Source organism: Meleagris gallopavo, chromosome 2 (assembly GCF_905368555.1).
Source record: "Meleagris gallopavo chromosome 2, MGAL_WU_HG_1.1, whole genome shotgun sequence".
NCBI classification, from domain to species: domain Eukaryota; kingdom Metazoa; phylum Chordata; class Aves; order Galliformes; family Phasianidae; genus Meleagris; species Meleagris gallopavo.
In genome coordinates this window covers 11,994,669-12,017,081 of record NC_139405.1, presented here as the reverse complement: position 1 = coordinate 12,017,081, position 22,413 = coordinate 11,994,669, and the positions used below count along the sequence as shown (strand labels likewise).

Genomic DNA, 22,413 nt, shown 5'->3' with positions numbered 1-22,413 from the left:
AGCTTCAAGAGGGTACATTTAGGTTGGATATAAGAAAAAGGTCTTTTACAGTGAGAGTGGTGAGGCACAGGAACAGGTTGCCTGGAGATGTGGTTGATGCCCCATCCCTGGTGACTTCCAAGGCGAGGCTGGATTGGGCCCTGGGCAGCCTGGCCTAGCTATGGTGACCCTGTTCACTGCAGGACTAGATGACATTTAAAGGTTCCCTCCAACGCTAAGGATTCTATGATTCTGTGTTTCTATAATGATAGATATAGACAGAGATATATTTTTCTCTCATCTATATCTACTTTAATGTTTAAGATAGCACATGAAAGCATATTTGAACAGTTCAGTGCAGACCACAATTACTGTTTAAAGCCAAGAAGCTTGCCAAGTTAAAAGTATGACTGAAGTTTTGGCACCTAGTCAGCACGCCTACCACATATTAAAGCACATACTGCTTGCCTTAAGCTAACCCTATCAAGTACATTAATTAACACTTTCCAAACATGTGTAAGCAAATCCACTGCTAATCTTCTGAGAATATGCCGATAAATTTCAACACCACATTTTTACTGCACAATGTTTACCTTGCCTTCCTTCTTTACTAGTAAAGTTGGAGAGGAAAAATGACTGCTAACAGTAGAAAAGGAATTGCTTTTTCAGTCATTACTGCCATGTGAGATTAGCGGACCTGGAACAAGCATGTTACTAAACTTCCTCATTTACATCTCAGAAATTCTTCTAGCTTTACTCCTATTTTCCTTCATAGGGATCCTTTACTAAAGTCAGAAGCTCGTACCTCCAGTTCTATAAGTGCTGCAGTCACTGCATCTGTTGCAAGAGCACCAGCCTGTAGCTTTTCGATTGCCTGTAAAATAGAATTTTCAGTTGATTATTAGGAAATTCTAATATTATGCAGCTAAGTCCTATGTTTTCCTAGATCTGTTGAAAGAGAATATTCATTAAATTAGGATTAAATCTAAGAGGACATAAAAACAAGCTGGCATGTTCCACATGAGGGTAGATCTGATGCAGTTTAAAAAAATCAGATATTCCAACACTGCATTTAGTAACAGATTTTTGCATGATCAAATTTGTAGCAAAATAAGTTCTTATACCTGGCATCCTCAAACATAATGATTCAGTCAAGGAGTTTCTAATTTTCCTTCCAAGATTCAACAACAGTCTCTAATAGTATATATGGCAGCTGTCAAGAAATTGAACATAATCAACCTCATCCAGAAGCCAACGCTCAAAACAAATCATATAAGATAGTATTATCTCCAGATTTTATATGTGTGTCCACATTCAAACACACACACACACACAAAGAATTCTAGAGCCTATTTTTTATATTATAGTATATAGTGGATATATTATACTATATATATATATATATATATATATATATATACACACACACACATATATATATAAATAATACTATATTATATATAGTATTGTTTCCTAGATCCAGACTGGTAAGACCTTACATTCAAGTTATCTCAGGGAACCTCCAGAAAACAACTATGGCTGCATCTTTAGTAGCAAAACAAACCTGTGACTGTTTGCTCTTCATACAAGTTATTAATGTTGGCTACTGAACTTAAGGAACCAAACAGACTCTCAAATTAGACTTGCGTTCAACAGCAAACAACCTTGTCTCACACAAATTAGCTGGAAAATTAATATCATCAGGTCTAGTGCACAATTTTAAGGAAGCTGATGTTAAGTTTGGATGATTTTTCAAGTTTCTCATTACAAAATAACATTGGTATTAGGATTGAGACACAGAACTGCAAGATGAAGTGTTAATAATTATTAGACTCCAACTCTGAAAAGCACTTCTGAAGGGCCTGCCAGACTCCCCAGCATGCTCTCTCTGGAGAAAGAAAAAGGCATTAGAAATTTTGGAGATAAGTCTTCCAGCTTCTCATTCAGCTCTTAGCACACAGGAGCTGCCAGCTCCAAAGCTAAGTTCTCAGAAGAGATTAAAAATATATATTTCAATGGAAATTAAAATCTTGCCATTACTTCTTTTACAATTTTGGAAACTTAATTTGTTTCTTTGGTCATTTGTTTTTTGTTGTTTCTGTCCTTGCTGCCTCCCCTCCCATTAACAAGTTAAGAGCCATCAAAAAGAAAGGAATTCTATAAATTCTTGTATTTATTGAGCAATTTGGACGCTAGTCAAAATAAATTCCAAGAAGACTGGACACTGACAAAGAAAGATCCAGGCACTACATTCAACTCCAGAAATCCCAGAGCCGCAGGAAACTCTTATGAATATCCTGTGAATTATGAACTGTTCCCCAACTGTTCCTTTGGTGTGTGGTATCTGCCACCACCAAATGACAATGTTGCTGCACCTCACCTCCATGCACTCTACCAAGTCTGTAGAGCAGCCATGTTAGCTGTTGCTACTCCTTTTTTTCCTCTAGAAATACATTCAGTCAGAGCAGCTAAACCAAGATATGTCTATTCATACCAAAGAGACAGTGCTCCCAAATACACTTCTTACATACCCACTACAGGACTACAGAGCTGGTAAGACATACCTTCTGGCAGGCTCTTTTGCACACATGCTTGTATTCTTTAGCTTTGGATTCAGAATGATAACCTGCACCTACAGTTAGGGAAAAGGAAAAGAGATTATACCTCTTATCAAACTACTGGCTACAAACAGCAGCAAGAATTATGATACAGGCAGAGAAGAAACAACCTTATTCAGGATTACGCTGGCACACCCTTTTCATATTAGAAACTGACAACATTATGCATTCAAACAGACTCAATAAAATACAGGAGACTGAGCTCACACACACGAGTACACACATTTAAATCATATAATCTGCTCCTATGAACACTCTCCAAGAGATTACAGATAAGTGCATTAGAGACCAGCACAGCTATTTTATTTATTTGAAATCAGTGTGCAGCAAAAAAAAAGGTTTGGTTTTAAGGAAAACTCCATTTTTTCTTTCCCTGCAGAATGGCAAGTTGGTCAGTTACCATTGTGTTCATTTTCTCCTGTTTGCACTACATTTTCAGAGCTCTATACTCTACAGCTAGGAGAGGTTCATGAAACAAAGATCAGGTTTTTTTTCATCTTATTCTATCCTGTTGCATCCAACCACTCTGCTGCTTTTTGTCACCGTCCCCTATTTCCATACCTAAGAAATTCATCAGTCCCCTATGTGACTAAATATGTTATCAGAAAAATAGCAGACAAGCTTAGTACACTGATTTTTAGATTCCATTTTGTTTTGTTTTTTTTAAATAATAAAAAAAAATTGTATTTATATTGCTTGTATTTATCTCAATTTCCATTTCCTCGCCTTTATTAAAAGCCAGCTTCAAGAAATTAATAAAATTAGTTTAAACACCAGCAGTGAAAAAAATAAGGAATTTAAACCAGTAAAATAACACAGTAAAGAGCAAGATATTGATCAATTCAATTTGCTCTTAAATAGAATATCAAAATCTTCCAATACCAACTCAGGTAAGTTCTATTAACTGTTAAAATTAAGGATTTTCTTTTCTATAGGGAGCAAATATGCATAATGATATAAATATAGATATGCATCATTCAGAACATCCAAAATTACATTTTTAGTACTAGTTTCTCCAGCCAGTGCAATCAAACTCTCCACTTACATATTTATATCCAAAGTTCATGCCACTTCATTAACACACTAATAAACAAAAGCCAATATGATACTTCAGTTGATCTTTACTGTGTGTACAGACTACTGCAGTTCCAGCTGTTATGCTTCTACACCTTACCTGCATGAACAAGCACAAATCCCACTCGTTTCCCTCTTTGGGTCTGCTTTGTTTCGGGCTCTTTGACCACCACTTTTACAGCTGTAACCTGAGATGATTTGGAAGGTAACACTTCTACGGAGCTTATCCCCTTCTCCATGATCATACATTAGGATCAACATCTTCTACTGGAAAAGAGCATGCTTCCATTCAAAAAGAAATTCTGGAGTAGAGTCATCCTAAAACCAAATCATATGCATACATTGGATACTGATTACCAACAGACATATTTCACATAAATCAACATCAGCAAGAATTTCTGGAAGACAAGTTGGAATGAAAGAGCACACGCCTGCTAAAAGAAAGCTTCTAAGCTCTCTCTCCTCCCTAGTTAGCAGCATTCATGCGACTCAAGATAACCAATTCAGTTGAAAAAGTCCATGATGCAAGTCGAACCCAAACTGCAGGCTTCCAGGAAGAGACTGAACTTCAACCTAGCCAACTTCCCAGAAATCTTTACAGATTAGCCGATCCAAGGCTTGCTCACAATAGAGAAAAAGCTGCTCTCCACAGTCTCCTTTTGTTTAACATTAAAACCTATTAAAACCTAGCAAGACTAATTAGTTCCTAACGCAGTGATGTTTGATAGGCACCACCCATACCTCTTAAGAGTGAAGATCCCAGCCGATGCTGAAGATCCTAAGCAGCACTACTACAACCCTGGCAAAAGCCAAAACCCATACACAAGAGTTTTACATGTGACCTGCACGACCCGCTGCCCTGAAGCCATACACCGCATCCACCTGCGTGATGCCGTTATGTTACGAGGAGGACGTAGAAACCGCGTGTTAACACAGAGTCAGCAGTCGTACAAGCAACTAGCACTATTTCCACTGAATCCCAGCATACGAATAACGCGTAAAAGAAACTTTTATTGGGGAAAATTCCCGGGAGGACGAAGCGAGGAACCCCCGCACGACCGCGCCTCGGGTCCCGGCCCGGGGGCGCCCGAGGGCCGCGGGCCCGCCGTGGTCCCGCCGTCGCCGTGGCAACGCGCAGGGGGGCGGGGCCGCCGCGCGGGGCTGACGTCACCGGGAAGCCCGCCCCGCCGGACGCGCGCGGACAGCAGCCGCCCGTGCGGCCGCTACCGCCCCGCCGCCAACAGCGGAGGCTCGGGGGGACGAGGGGGAGCGGGCAGGCGGGAGAGGCCGGGCCGAGAGGAGGCGGGGATTGGCGGGCTAAGGCGGGGCAGGGCGGACCCAGGCGCGCAGCACTCACCCGCCGCTGCCGTCAGCCTCGCGCACACCCGGAACCGTCCGCCCGCCCGTTGCCTCGGTGAGGATGAGGCGTCCCGCCCCGCTGCCTCTCTCCCATTGGGCGCGGCGGGCCAGGCGACCGGAAGTAGCCTCGCGTAGGGGAAGTGGCCGATTGGTGGGCGGAGCGGGAAAGCCCCGCCCTCTGGCGCGAAGGCGCCGACCGCGGTGCTTCGGCCCCGGACGGCCTGCTGCCGCTGTCCGCCGCGCCGCTCGGAGCGGAAATGGCGGCGAGGCGCCTTGCGTTTCGCGGGGGTAGGAAGGCGTTCGGCACCGGCCTTGCTCCTACCGCTCCCCCTGCCGCCTTTCCTTAGGGCTGGTTTGTCATAGCCGCCCCCTTCAGGCACACCAGCCGAAGCGGCTCCTCATGGCTACCTGCAATACAATCAAATGAAATGAAATTCACCGATTCTGTGCGTTTCTGTCACTAGTCGTGCCAGGCAGCTCTCCTGCTCCTCGGCTTCCCCCTCTCCCCCGGCCGGCCCTCGGCCTCTGCAGAGGCACGTGAGGTGCGGGCCTTGTGCCGGGACACCTCCAGCACCTCCCTGGGCAGCTCGCTCCGAGGCATCGCCACGTCCTGAGAATTGACTTTTCCCAGTATCCGACCTGAACCTCCCCTGGCACAGCTTGAGGCCATTCCCTCTCATCCTAACACTGCTCCCTGGGAGAAAAGGCTGACCCCCACCTCTCCACACCCCTGCAGCGCAGTATTGATTAACAAACTTCTCATTCCTTCTCTCTTCCTCCTCCACAACAAAGAAAGGCAGAAAAAAAATGTACTGAAAACAGCCACACAACACAATAAGCAGAACACAGTGACAAACCTAAGTCATTATCCCATGCCAAAAACTGTTGGCATTACATACAGTTATGAGGAGCTGTAAGCAAGGTGCATAACAAAATCATATCTGGATGCTCTTTTTCGAGGGTTGGTTGTTTTGCTTTGCTTTGCTTTTTTACAGTTGGATGATTTTAGCAACAGAATTTCAGTCTCATCGAGCGCCCTATATTAGACAGTGATGGCAAGAGGTTTTTAGGTTTTACACAGCGAAATCAGCGCCATCGTGAATTGAGCAATCTCTTCCCCTTATGTGATTGATTTGGATTAGATTTGTAACAAACTGCTTTTTTTCCCTCACAAAGCATTATTTGAAATTAAATATTTATCCTTCTATGTTCGCTAGTCTTTAAGCACGTGCCTTAAGGAAGCACATTATGCAATGCATAATATCTATCCTTTCTCATTATTCACTACTCACAAACAATAGCATGAAAAAGCCTGGCCTTTCTAATTACTGATACATCTGTGCTTGACAGAAAACAGACCAAAAGATGCTAAAAAAGCCTCGTTTGGAGAAGACAACAAGTGAAGAAAGAAGCTCATGAATATTTTACCAACTGCAGTTAATACTTTTAATAGCTTCTTTGTCTGACCAGAAGCTTGGATAAGTGGTGTCCTTAGTTATATAAATGCACATCTCTGGGATATAACTATGAACTATTAACACATTTTATTCTCCTATCTTAGCCACACTTCAGCACTGAGCCAGCTGTTGGCAACGAAAAATAATTTTTCAGTCATGCTCTTCTCTCTAATTAAGCTCAACTGGACCAAAATACATTTATATATATATATATATTTATATTTATTTTTATACTGCAATATATAGAATTCACTCATAGTCCAAAGCCCATCTCACTTAGAAATTTTGAGATGGGCTTTTTTTATTTTTTTAAAGCCACATTCCTATTACTTCTTCAGACTGTATCTTCAGCATTCTCTCTCCTTCTAGGGAAAGAGCAAAGATTTCCAAGTTTACCTTTATTGTAACTGTAAACAAATAAGCTTTATTTCCACAAAGTAGACAGGAAAGTCAAGAGACTTTTTCATACAGCAAGAAATCAACATTCCAGTGGAAGAATTATAATATAGTATGATTTATCCTCTTTGATCATCTCTTCTGCTTGTAAAATCAAGTTATCATGAACTGGGAGAAACACATTGGATACTCCTTTCAGGCAAAGAAAGAATAACATGCTACTTCCTTTTGTGTGTTGCCTATTTTTATTTTTTTTTTCCCCTTTTCTTCTTCTTTTTTTTTTTTTTTTTTTAACCAGAGAAGTTGTGGTGATCCATCCCTGGAAGCACTTAAGGCCAGGTTGGATGGGGCCCTGGGCAGCCTGAGCTGGTGGGAGGTGTCTGTCTATGGCAAGGGGTTGGAGCTCAGTGATCTTTAAGGTTCCTCCCAACCCAAGCCATTCTACAATTCTGTCTCTTGCCAGGCTTATGCAGAGCTGCAGCAATAGCCTGAGAGAGAGAAGGCACACTTATGTTGTCCCAAGAGGAAAGTTAATTTTTCACACAGTTTTGATGTTCTTTTGCTGGAAACAGTAGATCCACTCATTTAATAGAAATGCTTTTGATCACAGACCTCCTGATACTGTAGTCTGGCATAACTCCCTTAATTTTAGTGGAATTTAGCCAATTTACTTACCAATCAGACTGACCTTTCTGTAAAATCTTATTACTGATCTCAGAGTTTTCCAGATGAAAGAATATCTTCACACGGCTCCAAAGCAGAAGACAACCAAACCCAAACCAAATCTAAAAGAAACCCAAACAAATATAAAACAACAAAAAAACCATAGCCCCCAACAATATGAAGCTGCTAATACTCAGTACAAGATGTACCATTCAAAATCCTGCCAATACATCATCTGTTTTATTAGCAAAACTAAGAAAAATGCGGAGCCATGTCAATCACACTATTTTTTCAATGCAACACAGTTTTACCAAATGGGTAGGAGAACACGGGGAGCTTAAAGCGTAACTGTTTTGCCCTTGCAATTAACAGTACAATTTAAAAGCTTTTGAAGAGTAGAAACTGTGTGTAACGTGAAGCAAAAGGAATTACTTTGTTAGCTACAAAACTACAGCTTTATTTTCAGAAGGAAATAATCCAAGAAGTTTCGTTCTGTGTTGTTCTGAAGTCTCCAAAATAAAGTTAATAATTCCCTTATTATTTTTTTCCCAATATTTTTTGTAGCTCTTTGTCTAAGTAAAAAACAAGTACTAGTAGTCAACTAGCAGGCAAAGGGCATTTTCTAACTTGGAAAGGCTAGAAGCCTTTCCTTCAAGGCCACTTCCTTGTCATTGCCAATGTCCAACATACTACATATATTGTTGTAGCCATTTTTCGAGCAACAGAGAGAGATGAAGCACAAGCTCTAAAAATTGCTTAAAATGTAAAGCAAGTAGATGCTTAAGAGATGGAAAAGCAAGCAAAACAGATGATCAGATTATATCACATAATTTCCCTGGAGAGCCTGAGGAAAAAAAACAAGTCAGAGCTTACACATAAAGAGTCCCTAAGCAGCACTACACATTCATGCAATTTGGCTGTGACTGTATCTATTCTGAATAATCACTATACCACTTGAAGGCATATGAGGAAGAGAAGAAGGATGTTCCACAGATATTTGACCCTTGTATGTAGTCTTAAACCATGGATTAATACTCACTAGGAGTGTTACCTCACACAATACGAACAGGTAATCATTTCGACCTGCATTCTTCAATACCTCCTCAACTTGTATCTATCGAATCTATGCAATGGATGAGCAAAATGTAACCCCTCTCATACAACACAGAAGCTAGTCAGGACCTCGTAAGTAGCAAAAAAGCCTACTTTAGAAAAGGTGATGGCTGGCAGGAAAGTTTGGGTTTGTTTTGTAAAAGTTCAGAAAGTTGGAATATTTGGCACTTTCGTCGCACCTGTAAATTAATCTTGCAAATTCAGGGCATTATATTGCTTATTATTTTATTCTCATGTGAATACACACTTCAATGTACTGACCACTATGACTGTAGGATGTATGTCTGGAGCAACGTTAAAAGCATATCACGCACTTAGAATCAGGAGTTGTTATTTTTCTCTGCAATCAGACATGACCCACAATCAGCTTTTTCTCAAAAACAAAACAAAACAAAAAACAAACAAAAAACCCCAAAGCAAAAAACAGCATTAAACAAACATTTGGAATATAATTAAAACAAAAGTCAAGAGCATTTCAGGATTTAGAATGGCATTAACAGAAGTTGGGAGAGGAAGGAAATGAGAGGCTGGAAAGGCTGGAAGAGGAGAGTAGGGAAAAGAAGAATTAGAAGGTGAAGTAGTGCTGAAGAAGGTAAGAGAAGCACAAAGTAAGAACATCAAAATGTATCAGCTGGGGTCAATGGGGCCAAAGCAGTGATCAAGTAGGGACAAGAGAAAAGAATGTAAGGCAACATGCGGAAGAAGGTCAAAGGCCAGCTCTAGAGATGTCCAAGCAGCCAGGAAGAACTAGAGAAGAGAAGGAGAGAGCAGAACACAGAAAAGCAGAGCAAAGATAAAGAGGTTTTAGAAAAGGAGCATAGAAGGAGAAAGGAAAGAAAGTCTGAGAAAATATGGTCAAAGAAGGTCAAAGATCAGTGAAAAGGATATCACAGATAATGAGAAGAAAAGAGAAAAGTTGGAGAAGGTTATGAGAGACAGATATGTAAAAAAGATCAGGCAGAGAAGATACTAGGAAAAATAGTCAGAGAAAACAAAATAAAACACATACACATATGAATTTAAAAAACAAATAAAAAACCAAAACAAAACAAAAAATGAGGTGGGATTAGGAAAAAGGAGGCCAGAAAAGACCAAAGAAGTGAAGGTCAGAGAAGAGTATGTCAGTCATAGAGGATAAAAGAAGGCTGGAGAGGAGGAAGTCAGATAAGTGATTTGCAAAATGAAGATGTGATAGAGGAAGAGACATTTAAAAGACCTATCTGATTTTTAACTTCTTCTAGATGCGATTTGGTAGTTACAGATATTTAAAAAAATAAAAAGAAGACACTTCTTCACTCTTCAATTAGAAATTATTTACATATCCATATAAAAATTACATTGTGCTTACTGAGTAATGCACTACAAGCATGTATCTATACATCTCTGTTTATAGATTGGATAAGTAAAAAAAAAATAGCATATATTGAACAGTATGGATGAAGTAAACTTATGCTTTGTACAAGATATCTCTCACCATCAGTTTCATTTCAGCTAAGGTCTCTTACAGAAGTAAAACATTTCATAGATGCAGAATTATATGGCTTATAGAGATAAGCTTTTGTCTCTGGTGCTATCAGGTGCTTCCTTTTCTCCTGGATAAAACCACAAGGAAATAACGTGAAGTCCAAAAACCCTTTGAAAATCTTTGGCCTCATATAACCCAAATCTTTGGGTTATAACATGCAACCCATACCTCAGTTATGAGTTGCTGTGTTGCCAATTCTTTTTCCTTTTTTTTTTCTTCCGTAAAATAAATTAAAAAAAAAATAAATCTTATTCTTCACTGTGATGTTGAGTTGAGCTGAATAGATTTCTTGATGTACTTTTTTGACTCTCAGATCGCAATCGTTATATCTGAGATGGAACTGTCTAACTTTTCAAGCATGGCACTTGTGCAGTTTTCCTTTGACACACAGCGTTGACCCTGCCAAAGATGGACTTCAGGGCTACACAAAGCTTCAATTCCACTTTTTGCATTCATCTTCACATCTCGTATAAGGTCCTATGCTCCTTTTGCTTCCAGTTTTCTCTTCCCAACGGTCCTTTCTTGCAGCTAAGAGGCAACACAACACCTGGCTGATTGTGAGCTACACAGATTTTGACTTTAATATTGTCAAATCTCCTTGAAGTTGACCAACAGGTTCAAATTATGAAAGGTATGCTGACAGACTGAAGGATGAGCAGTATGATCATAGAACCCTCCTTCCTTTAGAGGGGAAGCTAGAAGTGTTGTCAGTTCAGTCCTGCCGTCCTCTCCAGGAGAACGGTGTTTCAAATCCAGATGTCCACTTCTGCTTGTTTTGTGATGTTTCTAATTAACTTAAGTTCTTCCTTGCCACTGGTGCCTATTTCCAAATTAAATATTCCTTATTTCTTCTTTATTTCTGGTCCTTGTTTTTCTTCTAGATTTGCAGTGCTACTCCAACAAGAAGGTGATCTTCTTCTATAAATCATTCCTCAGCATACATATTTTAAATGAAAGGCTTCCTTTATTCTTTTTACATTTCCACTTGTACTTGATTTTGGTCTTGCTCATCATCTCAGATTTCTTCTTGCACTTTGAGTTTTGAAGTGTACACTTCTAGTTTTATTTCCTATTGAAAAAGATCTTATTTCCTATCTTAGTTTATTAATAAGAATAAGAATGAATGCAGAGAGAATAAGAATGTCAAACAGAGAGGTTTCAGTGAGGCTTCATCTAACTTGCTGTACTATAATTAAAGAACTAAATAAAATCTGAGGAGAAATGAAGGTGTATATTAGACAAGCCAATTAATTTTTGGATCTTAGAATGACTGTTTTAATGTTGGGTTTCTGTTTAGGGAAATGCAGGGCATCAGAGGGTAGGTAGTTATTCTTTGACTGAACATCAAAGGAGGAGATCCCATGTACTCAATATGAATTTAAATGTGTTTGCAGCCAGGCAGGCTCGCTAACATTCAAACTGATACAAGCACATCCCTATAAGAAGCATTTTAACATGCCGTAGCTGGAAATTTCTCCTTTGAGCAGAGGAAATTCATTGCAGAAATTTGTGGGTAAATTTTGGAGCTCCTTTGAGCAAGTCCAGGCAACACAGCATGAGATCCACTCAAATCAGGCCATCTGGAACATGTTGCCCAGAGAGGTGATGAATGCCCCATCCTTGAAGACACTCAAGGTCAGGTTGGACAGGGCTCTGAGCACCTGATGTAATGTAGATGCTTCCATTCAGGGGAGGTGAATGAGATGGCCTTCAGCGGTCCCTTCCAAATCAAATGATTCTGTGATTCTATGACACTCAGATATTTTACTAGTTTGTTACAGTGATGTCAACAAAGTAAAAAGAGAGGGAAGAAACCATCTGATACCTCTGATATTTACAACCTACTTAGGACTGATGATTTTAAACTAGAAAGAACATATAACTTCACTTAAAAACTTGAAGGCAGACTATAATTTGGAGCTGAAGATGCTAAGCTGTGGCTCCTGGGAAAAAATGAAGCAGAAATAGAAATACTTATGGAGATAAGAAAGATAGCTTTTTCATCAGAGTTCATATTTCATTGTTAATACTTCTTTTTATTTTTTATTTTTTATTTTTTTAAATGGGGCAAGCAGAAAATTTCTCTAGACAAAGAGCTTCTGACCAAACAAACCCATTTTATCCCCATTTTCAGACAGGAGGCATTTCAGGCAACAAATTGTTGAACCTTCACTTTGGGGTGTTTTAGTGCTTTTGGAAGCATACTAAAGGACAAAAAAGCTGAGAAAAGACAGCAGAAAAGGAGGAAGAGAGAGACTTGCATCCTTCTATTCCCTTTGGCCCAGATGAGAGGGAACCTCAAACAATCCATTCAAAGACAGATTCTTGGTTGGAGTGCCAAAGCTATCTGGGAAGCAGCCATGTAGAACTAATAAATACATATATTTCTTAAAAAAAAAAAAAAAAAAAAAAAAAAAAAAAACAGGAACATAAAAATACAACCCTATATCAACCATTCCAGTTCAGTTCAGGACCTTTGCAACTCTTTTCTATGTTTAACAGAAAAAGAAGCTGGATGCACCAGCAAATATGAACTGGAATTGACATCTGAGTGATTGCATGCACAAGGAGAACAAGATCTGAAGGCAACTGTAGAGACTGGAATCAATCCACTCAGATATTAGACTATTAATCTCCCTAAAAGACTGTCTGATCTTTGCAGGTAGCACAAGTAAGCCCCCAATCTTTTCCAGGCACACTTGTTGTTTCCTCTGCAAATGAAGAGGCCCCTTCTTTAACTTCCAGCCAGTAAAATAATACTTTTTCCAGATAATGGGACACTTTACATGAGGAAAATACTCGAGCACCCTGGACCTGTCTAAATAGCATTCCAAGTACCCCCTTCTGCTCAACACCCACTCACAGTTATTTCCAGTGTTGGTTCCATAGCATCTCAGGAGATGCTAACTCGAGAAGATTGCGTTCCTCTCTCAGCCAGCTTTCACAGTTATAACTAGATGGCAGCCAAATCCTAAGGCACAGGAATTATGAGAAATGATGTTTCAAATATGCATTCATCAGCTGTTGCCAAAATAACCACTAGCAGTAAATCCCTGCAAGGTTTTGTCTTTACTCCTCAAATATGGAAAGTGATTTATATGTGTACTGAGTAAGTACTGGTCATTGCAGCAGGAGAGTCAACTCTCCATCAACCATTATGGGAAACCAGTAAGCCGGGACTCAGAACAGTGGTTTTCAGAGTCAGATATCATTTCTCTTTGAGCCCACACAAAACACAGTGCAGATTCCAATATGACAATTTGTAAGTACATAGTTTGGCAAAAGAGGCCAAGTTGGTGACTAAGTAAATCCTGGACTAGTTCTCTCCACGGGTTTTACCATCTCATTATTTTTATGAGTTTAGACATGCCTGGTAGCTTTCTGCAGCTCTCCATGGATAATGATTTAGTCCAAACCGAAGTTGTTTTATTGCAGTTAAGGTATGATACAGTTTCAGTAGATCAGTCTTTGCAATAACCTCCTCTTCAAACACTGTGATACTGATCCAACTGCAATAAAGAGAGTTTGAGAGTCTTAAATTCACTATGAAACCTTAAGAAAAATTGGCAAAATCATTCTCTTTTGTTGGAAGCTTTCATTCTCAGGATGTCAAATGGGGGAAAAATTTCATTCTCCTCCCTCAGTTCCTGCTCTTGAGCTCTATCAGCAAATTCACATTTCGGAGAGATAGAGATCAATTCAAAGATCTATGCAAGTTTACTTCAGGACAGAATTTGCACTTTTTTATCTACAAGCTTTTTAATACATGCATTTAAGTTCACTGCTGTTAGCCTTCTTCATATTGTACCTTCCACCTTACCAAAAATTTGGTTTACAGCACAGTACGGTAGCCAGTCTGTGATGAATGCATCTTTGCCAACCAAGGCAGCATGCTTTGCCATCAAGTGTAAATTTTTGTCCTCTTAAGAAAACCAGCTGCCTTTAAACTAAGTCCCACATTTGTGTTCCTTTTCTATACCACTGGTCTGCTGCACCAGTGCTGCAGCAGAAACATCTGTTTCAATGTTAATACAAAAGTGGTGACAGCTGTTGAGCTTGTTACAACTCACGCAGCATCCTTCCAACTGCAAACTCTGTAGGTGCCCCTTATGCAGCACATCACTGTGAACAGTTACTATGTTCACTGATGTGGTCTGTCAGCTCCTATGGATTGAGGTGGTAAGCCAGGTGAGGAAGATGCGCTTCCATGAAGAATGAGGGTTCTGGGCTTTTTATTTCCCCACACTGGAATACATTTAGATTAGAAATCCTCAATCAAAACAGTTATTCTGCAAAAGCCAAGCAGTAGAACATCAAGATATAGCATAACGCTTCCCATCACGGCATCTTCCTCACAGACCACAGCTCAAAGAAAAGAATCCATTGGTAGTAACCAGAAAAAAACGCCAGCTAATTTCAAAAGCTTCACTCTTGGTTTTCTCTCTGACATGGTTTGGTTTGTAAGCACTCAAATTTAATTTTCTCACACAAAACTCTAAAAGTCACCAAATGTTTCTCATTTGACTCTTCACCTGCCAGTGATTGAACAGACATGGAAGCTTCTCATGTATTTGGGGGTAGGAGGGGAAGCATAACTTGTGGTTAGTTTGGTAATTACTGACCGTCTTTCCCACATCTGGCTGTCAGGACACCCTTGGTCAAAACCACACGCATCGTTTATCACCACACAGCTCCCCACCTCTCCCCCCCGCTGGTGCCACTCAGTCACCACTTCCAGGAAAGGGACCGATGGCTCTGGCTGTGCCACCCAGCTCAAACCCCTCTCCAGCCTAAAGCATCTACACCTGGGGCTCAGCCAGTCTTGTTTGGGTTGCCCAAGCATTGACCTAAGGAGAGAAGCAGATGAGTTGATGAGGAAGAGAAGAAGTTTATGCAGAAGGATTTTGCACTCCCCAAGAATGAATCCTAGCTACATGATTTCAACTCTAATCACATGTATGCATCACAATCACCCTAGTACAGTCACTTTGCTATTCTTAGTCACTTTACTAACCAGTTCTGTTAAGACTTAAATTTTCCACAAACAAATTGCCAACTCACTTGAGCAGTGGTTGAGCCGCACACGATGTGGACTGCGATGGACAGTTTTTTCACAGCAGCTCAGACTTACAATGCTCTTCTGACTCATGCTGTCAGAAGTCAATACAAACCATACTTGCCTCAACCATCCTTCCCTTCTCCCTTACCCCAGAAATGTAAAGAGCAGAAGGTCCAAGTGCAACAAGCAGAATTCCTGTGCAAAGCTATGGAGCTGTGCAATGCCAAGCAGTGTGTGGGATGTGATCCGAGAGCATCTGCCCAAGAAGATGTGGCAACCAGCCTTTGAATTGTGAGTCTCTTCAGGAATGGGCCAGGAGCAATGCTTGCCAGTGTGATTGCTGGAGGCTAGGAGCAAAGTTGTTTAAAACATGCACAGTCTCTCAAGGCTGAAATACAGAGCTGGAACAGTACCAAGTACAGATTACTCATACATTAGTGAAGAGGAGGATATAAAGTAATCATGACCTTAAGTGACATTTATCTAGATTGGATTCAAAGCCCAGACAAAAATATTCTCATCTGTAACACTGCGTGAAACACAGGAAAGATAAACTAGACAGCAGGCCTTCCCGTCACACCTCTTCTTGCTTTTTGCAGCAAAAGGGTAACAGACCTCTGCGTGTAAATTTGCTCTTTTTTTTTTTTTCCATTCAAAAGATAGCATATTTTCAAAGTGCTTTATAAAAATGAATAATGAAAATTACCCTACCATCATAGCTACTACTTTTTGGTATAGAACTGAAGTTGAGGTATTCAACTCCTGGTTTACGACAAGGGCAAAAATGATCTAATTACTGTAGGAGTTCTAAATAGCAATATGCTCATACCATTATTTTTGAAGAAAATAGTATTTTAGTTGGTTGATTCATTCATGTTTTGTTGTTTTTAATGTAATGGCACGACTTACTGTTATTTTTGGACATTAACTGAAATATGAAGAGAACAAAAAGCTGACTTGCTCTTGATTGAAAAGAACACATTTTTTGAAGGTAAAATAGAAAACATACATGGCTCTTCATCTCTAGTTGTCTGATCTTTCTCAAGTACAGAAGTAAATCAAACCCTCCTGTGATTTCCACTTGTAATACTAACTCTTTATAAGCCTAGCTGACGCTCCAGTGTGAGCTCTAGAAATGGCCAACTTGGAGTCAAACTGAGTTATCAGACCTGCGTTAAGTTACTAGAAAAATTAATTTTGTATCACTTTCGACAGTCCTGTTTTTTATTGTGTCATTGTACTTAACTACCTTCTGCTGGTTATGCTTTAGTGAAAAGGAAAAACGTTGAAAATTCAGAGAGTTTAGAACTTTCAGGTGCCATTTTCATATTTGCAAATGATGAGAAGGCCAAAATCTTTTTTTTTTTTTTTTTTTTGCTTATACCAACTATCATTTAAGAGTATGAGTCTGATGCATGGCTGGTTGGTGAAGCCAACTTGTTAGGTAACAAGGCTCAGAAAGGACCCCCATACTTCTGATCTCCTCAGAGGCCACAGATGACATTCAAAATTGCTGCTGATAAATTCAGTAACCATGTTAGAGCTAACGTCAAACTCCAGTACTCAAACACCAGTAATTAATTATCAGTTCACCTGGGTATTATTTGCAAAGTAACACAATATCTTATTGTAAAAGGAGACACAGCTAACAGGGACATTATGAGTGACTTCTTAATTTTACAACCTATTTTATTTTTCAAATTACTCCTCTTGCACAGGTACCGTACAGGGGAAGTGCATTTCAGAAGCCCAGATTTTGCTTAAAAGCATTCTAACAGCAAATCTTTGAGTACATCTGGGCGGTTCTTAAGGAGCATAAATTCAATGATGTCACCTATTATTTAGCATCAGTAAAGTCATAAAAGAACGGAGCCAAAAAAGAAAAGCATTAATAATTTAAATCCCTCTACTCAACTACTGCCAGGAAGTCAAACAGCAAGGTATGCCTCCCCTGAGTAGGTGCTCCTTTGTAAAAGCACATGCAACTGCATCAACATACACATTTTACAGGGCTGGAGGCTAGGGAGAGCGCAGTTAGTACCCCATCTCCCTCCAAATTTCCTTTTCCATACAAATTATGGAAAACGTATTACATCAGACTGCCTGTGGACTTGGTATTAAAACAGAATTTGTAAGACAGCACCAATACAGAATGAAACATTCAGCTTTTCCACAGTTCTAAGAAGTGCTAGGGTTTTTTGGGCATTTTGCTTTTTAATCCTACCCACACTCTACTTTTGAAAGAAAAAGTGAATACAATCATGAGCCGAGCCACCCACTGATAAGGATGGTCAAGTGTACAGAAAAGCCTCTATACAGAACTTGCATAATCTGTGGAATCCATCAAAGGATGTTGCAGTGGCTAAAAGTTTAGGTTCAAAAGGCAGCAGATTTGTCATTGCATCTTCCCATTGAGGGCGATTAAATATGACACAACATCAGCCCAATAAATCAAACTGATGGAAGACAGAAGGATATCTCAAGAAGTAATATAGTAATTACAGTTATTATCTCCTGTTATTGGTCAGTATCTGTCTGAGCTGAGTTTGTGACCAAACCTTTTGTTTTTGTTCTTGGCCATACAATTTTCCAGATGCTATACATAAGCAGAACTGCGTGCCCTACCAACAATTTGTCTGCCCAGTCTTCAAGTCATATTAAATTCATGGTGCTGTCCCTAGTGCACTTCATACCCCTACAATATGTAAGTCATACAATCAATCACATTTAGAAACGTCCACGCAAATACACATCATATTAAATTTTACAGCTTTGTTTTGTTACAATTTCCAGGCACGAAGTATCATATACTCTCACATGGTGGCTTTAAGAAACTGCTTTAGGTAACTTAAGTTTTCAATGCAGTAAATTTTGCTGTAAAATTAATATGACTTTTTATGAGATAAATGTGTCTCCTTATCCACTCTGTCACATGCATGTATAACTTTTACCATTTTCATATGACGCATTTTCTTACAATCGCAACCACTGGCTCTCCTGCTCAACAGAAATGGAGAGATGCTTCCCTTTGTGGAAAATGCTTTTTTCCAAAGCATCTCTCTTCTTTGTAAATTCACAGCTTTCTGAATATCATTATGCTGTTCTCTACCATAAGCCCATGCTCAGAGGTTTCTTGCCATTCCCAGCAGGACAGGTTATCCCTGATCACCATCACATTTGATCACTATACAGAGTTGTACTACCAACTGACACAGCACACACTTAATAAACAAAGAAAAACTTAAGACAAAATAATTCACAGGAAAAAAAAAATTCTACTTCCTGTATTTCACTGCACTGTTGGTCACTTTTGTCACTGGCACGCATAGTAACACTGCACAACAGCAAGGTTTCTAAAATTCTTTCGTCTAGATCAGCTTTTGATTTTTTCTTCCCCCAACACTTGCACTTTGAGTAAATAGAACAATATTATTGGGGAAAAAAATATATAAATATACATATATTATATATATATATATTGGTAGGAGAAAGTTTAATTTAAACGAAGATCTACTTAGGCATAGAAACACAGTTAAATGCCCAAAACTCCTCAGGGCAAATTTTTAACCATTTACTTCAGATATATATTAATAGCATTCTTCTAAACTGCATTTTTTTTTTTTTCCTATTCATTAGTTCTAATGAGATCCACAAAATCTTCAATTACTTAATCATCTAGCATGTATGGAATCATTTAAAAATACGCAAAAGAGATCAGTATACAACATTTCTTCAATTTTAGTTACATTAATACCTTCTTTAATCAACAGGTATGTTTACAGACTTCTTCAGAATTAAAAGCATTTAGACTAATGAGCCTCAGCTCTAAGCACTCTGCAGAAGTGATTTTGTTATTTTTAAATAGAAGCACAATCACGGCTAGTTTTTGTAGATACCTTCAGTACTTCTATTACCTTTAAGAGATTGTTTTTGTGGTTTTTTTTTTAATCAGGCAAAACAAAAAAAAACAGAGCTCTTAAATGAACAATTTCTTAGCTATATACTCAAGGTGCTGTTTTTCCAACAACAGTACAAAACTATTTGGGGGCAGAAGGAAAGGGCTAATGTTACTCTAGTTACTGCAAAACTAGCCACTAGATTTATGTGACCTTTCTGAAAATTTTAAGTGGATAGGAAGTGACTGCAGTAGCTTCAATAGAGGTTGTCAGTTAGAAGAACACGTACAAAAGTAAAGTCTGTGTAAAAACAAAGATCAGTTACTTGATTTTATGCTTTTTCCTTTCCTGAAACTGTTCAGTTTTGTTTCTGACAGATTTTACTAGTATCGATAAGGTGGGATCCATGGATTTCTCAGCAAACTCTTTTTCATCCCGTTCTTCTTCTGCTTGCTTTCCTCCATAAGATCTTGATAGTTTTCCTCCCATCAGCAAGATTGCTCTTCCAAGGTCCTTTCTACTACTTCTGTCTTCTTGACATTTGGACTTGAAGGAACCACATTACATAACGGAGAAGTAAACATGGCCTGAAACCTCATGTCAGCAATATTACCTGAAGACTGTAAAAGAATTTTTATTTTAGGTAACATTTCCCATATATTAAGAGGGCTTTTAAATATAGTAAAATGAGCTGCTCAAATCGCTTCTCATTTTCTTTCTTACTTCAGTGTAACGTGTAAGAAACCAAATACAAAAATGTACTGAATATTTGCCTATTTCAAGGAGGCAGCAATATTCAAATGGCATAAACAAGTCAAAAAAAAAAAAAACAGAACAGAAGGTTAAGCCTGTCAGCTGAGCAGATAAAAATACATTAGTCCAATGAAAAAACACACAAATGATTTCTGAGATGTATATGGAAGCCTGAAGCCATGCTGTACTATCAGGTGCAAGAAAGACAGTGCAAAAAATACTCAAACAGAACGATGGTGATGAGAATATGATTGACTCCATTCAGACTGAGTTTCATTTGATAAAGCTTTCTTACCCTCTTACATATAACTTTAGATGCATGGCGCTGATTAGAGAGACATAATGATGAGTAACTGCATAAAACATGTCAACGATAGCTTTTCATGAGAACAGCCCTATATATAAATCCTTCAAAATCAAATTTTTCTCTTTGGAATGCCTATAAAACTAGACCAAGAAAGCAGAAAAGTAGGCTGGTCTTCCTGATTCTGATCTTTGAGCCTGAAATTACATTCCCAGGCAATTTACTACAGTCCACTGGGGGTATTCTTAAGGAAGATGTTTAACTCCGTTTTGTTGAGCCATATTTGTAGTCAGACTGGAAGTACAATCACGCCAGAGAAATGTCAAGTTACATCACTAAGTATTCTCTGGAAAAGGATGTATTTCTTGAAGAACACTTTTTCCTCTCTTAACTACTCTCCTGACCATTTCTAAATAGATTCCAAGCTTGAAATGGATTTCTAGAAGAAACTATTGCCACACAAAAAAAAAAAATATCCAGAGGCACAGTGGCATCAGCTCAAGAACTGAACTGTTGATTTAGCAATTCCAGAAAATTTGCAGGAAAAGAAAATCAGATTCAGATAATATTGTTACCTAACCTACACATCTTATTTTAATGCATGGTGGGGAGCAAAAAGTCTACATTACATAGGCTTCAACAATTTTGAAACCTTTTATATCTTTGCAGAACTGACTATGCTAGAGCAAAGAAAACAGGGCATGGAATACAAAATAGTAACAATTATTCTAGAATTGGCTAAGTAAATATCTTATCCTTTCTGCTATCTGCTAAAGAAGCCCCCTCAAATTATCTTCCCTCATCTTTCATTCTATGTAGAATCACAAAAGTGAAGATAGTTTACTGTTAAGCATCCAAAAGATGTGTGTTGTTGCAGATGGAGATGAATCAAGAGCCAGTATCAATGCTCTTTTCCTTTGAGGAAGGGGAGAATTAAAAAAGAATTAAAAATATATATATTAGTTTCTTACTATGATCTTATGCAGCTGAAGTTGTAATTACTATCAGCACTAAACACTTTGCATTACAGTGAAATTAATTTGGTTTCAGAACTCACAAATGCATCTTAAATCTTTTTAAACATATTCTGGATGTCAATCCCTTCTTCCATTTGCAGACACATCATATGGAATATCTTGAGTTGGAAGCTATCACATTAATAAGGAATTACACTACAACTCACCCTCAAGCAGTTTAAGCTAGAAGAAAAACATTTTTCCTTACGTGAGACTTTCCTGAGACTCCACAGAAACAGACACACTAAGACCGAAAGGGACCAAGTCAAATTAAAGGTTCATAGCACTTTCAGAAGTTGTGTACATATTAATATAAAACAGAAGTTACAAGTGCTTCCCTTTTCCCTCGACAACATCTAACCAGAATCAAGCATCTGAAATACAGCATCAAGATGTACATACAGTACTTTATATCTTAGTCCACAGTACGACTGAGGAGCCACAGGAATTATGTACACAAGACGACTCTGTGCAAAGTCATGAATTTTCTCATGAATTTCAAAGTGCTAATTTGCACATACCTGCATCATGCATGGATACTCTTTGGGTACACCAGGCACAAAGAAGTTGTTCTCTTTTACCTCTCCCAAGCTGAAGCATTGCCCAGAGTAGGAACCATAAAAGAAAGTAAGACAAACCTGACAAATACACACTTGATTAGACTTCCCAGAACTTCAAGTTTTCCTTTTATAGCACTGATGCTTACACAGAATATGAAAAATAGCAGCCCTGTGTCTAACACCTCCTTACAGTCTCGCTTCTCTTCAAATGCCCCGCTTTGTCAAAAATGAACTTAAGTTACAGCCAACAAGTCAATCTAGTATGGAAGTAAATATACCATTGCAAAACACCAACAGCACAACTATGTCCTCAGTTTTTGCTCTGGTCCACCTGAGTCTGTAGCATACCCCATTGTAGGCTTTTCCAGTATAATTTAAGATCACATGACTGTCAGTTTAAGAGAACAATTTCAGTCTTTCAGGGGAATTGTGGAAGACTTATGAAAAATTACCATCATTCAGGTTATTATTGCCAGTACCCTAGACACAAAGCTGGCACAGCTACAGCCTATTTCAGAGAAGATTGTAACCCATTTTCCCCAACTGAATAAACTGGCTGTGCTTAAAAACAACCCCAGCTATGAGACAAAGGCTGTTCTGGGTAAAGTTGGTGAAAGCCAGACAAAGTTATGCTGTGTAAT

The 22,413-nt window shown here is 39.0% G+C and overlaps 1 protein-coding gene across 16 annotated transcripts in view; it reads right to left on the bottom strand.

Moving 5' to 3' along the window:
• The window catches only part of TASP1 (taspase 1), a 73,241-nt gene extending 68,076 nt beyond the window's left edge, over positions 1–5,165 (bottom strand). For 15 of the 16 annotated variants that reach the window (XR_014881866.1, XM_085218920.1, XM_085218927.1 and 12 more), the window contains exons 1-4: positions 5,029–5,165; positions 3,772–3,989; positions 2,544–2,611; positions 785–853 (exon numbers count right to left, since the gene is read on the bottom strand). Coding sequence is in view for 15 of the 16 variants with exons in the window: in XM_085218920.1 (XP_085075046.1) it covers positions 785–853; positions 2,544–2,611; positions 3,772–3,916 (282 nt within the window). In the remaining variant the exon portion in view is untranslated. Of the gene's footprint in view, positions 1–784; positions 854–2,543; positions 2,612–3,771; positions 3,990–4,412; positions 4,982–5,028 lie in introns of those variants that run through there. The other variant, XM_085218921.1, reaches the window with a different exon arrangement.
• Between the last annotated feature and the right edge of the window lie 17,248 nt (positions 5,166–22,413).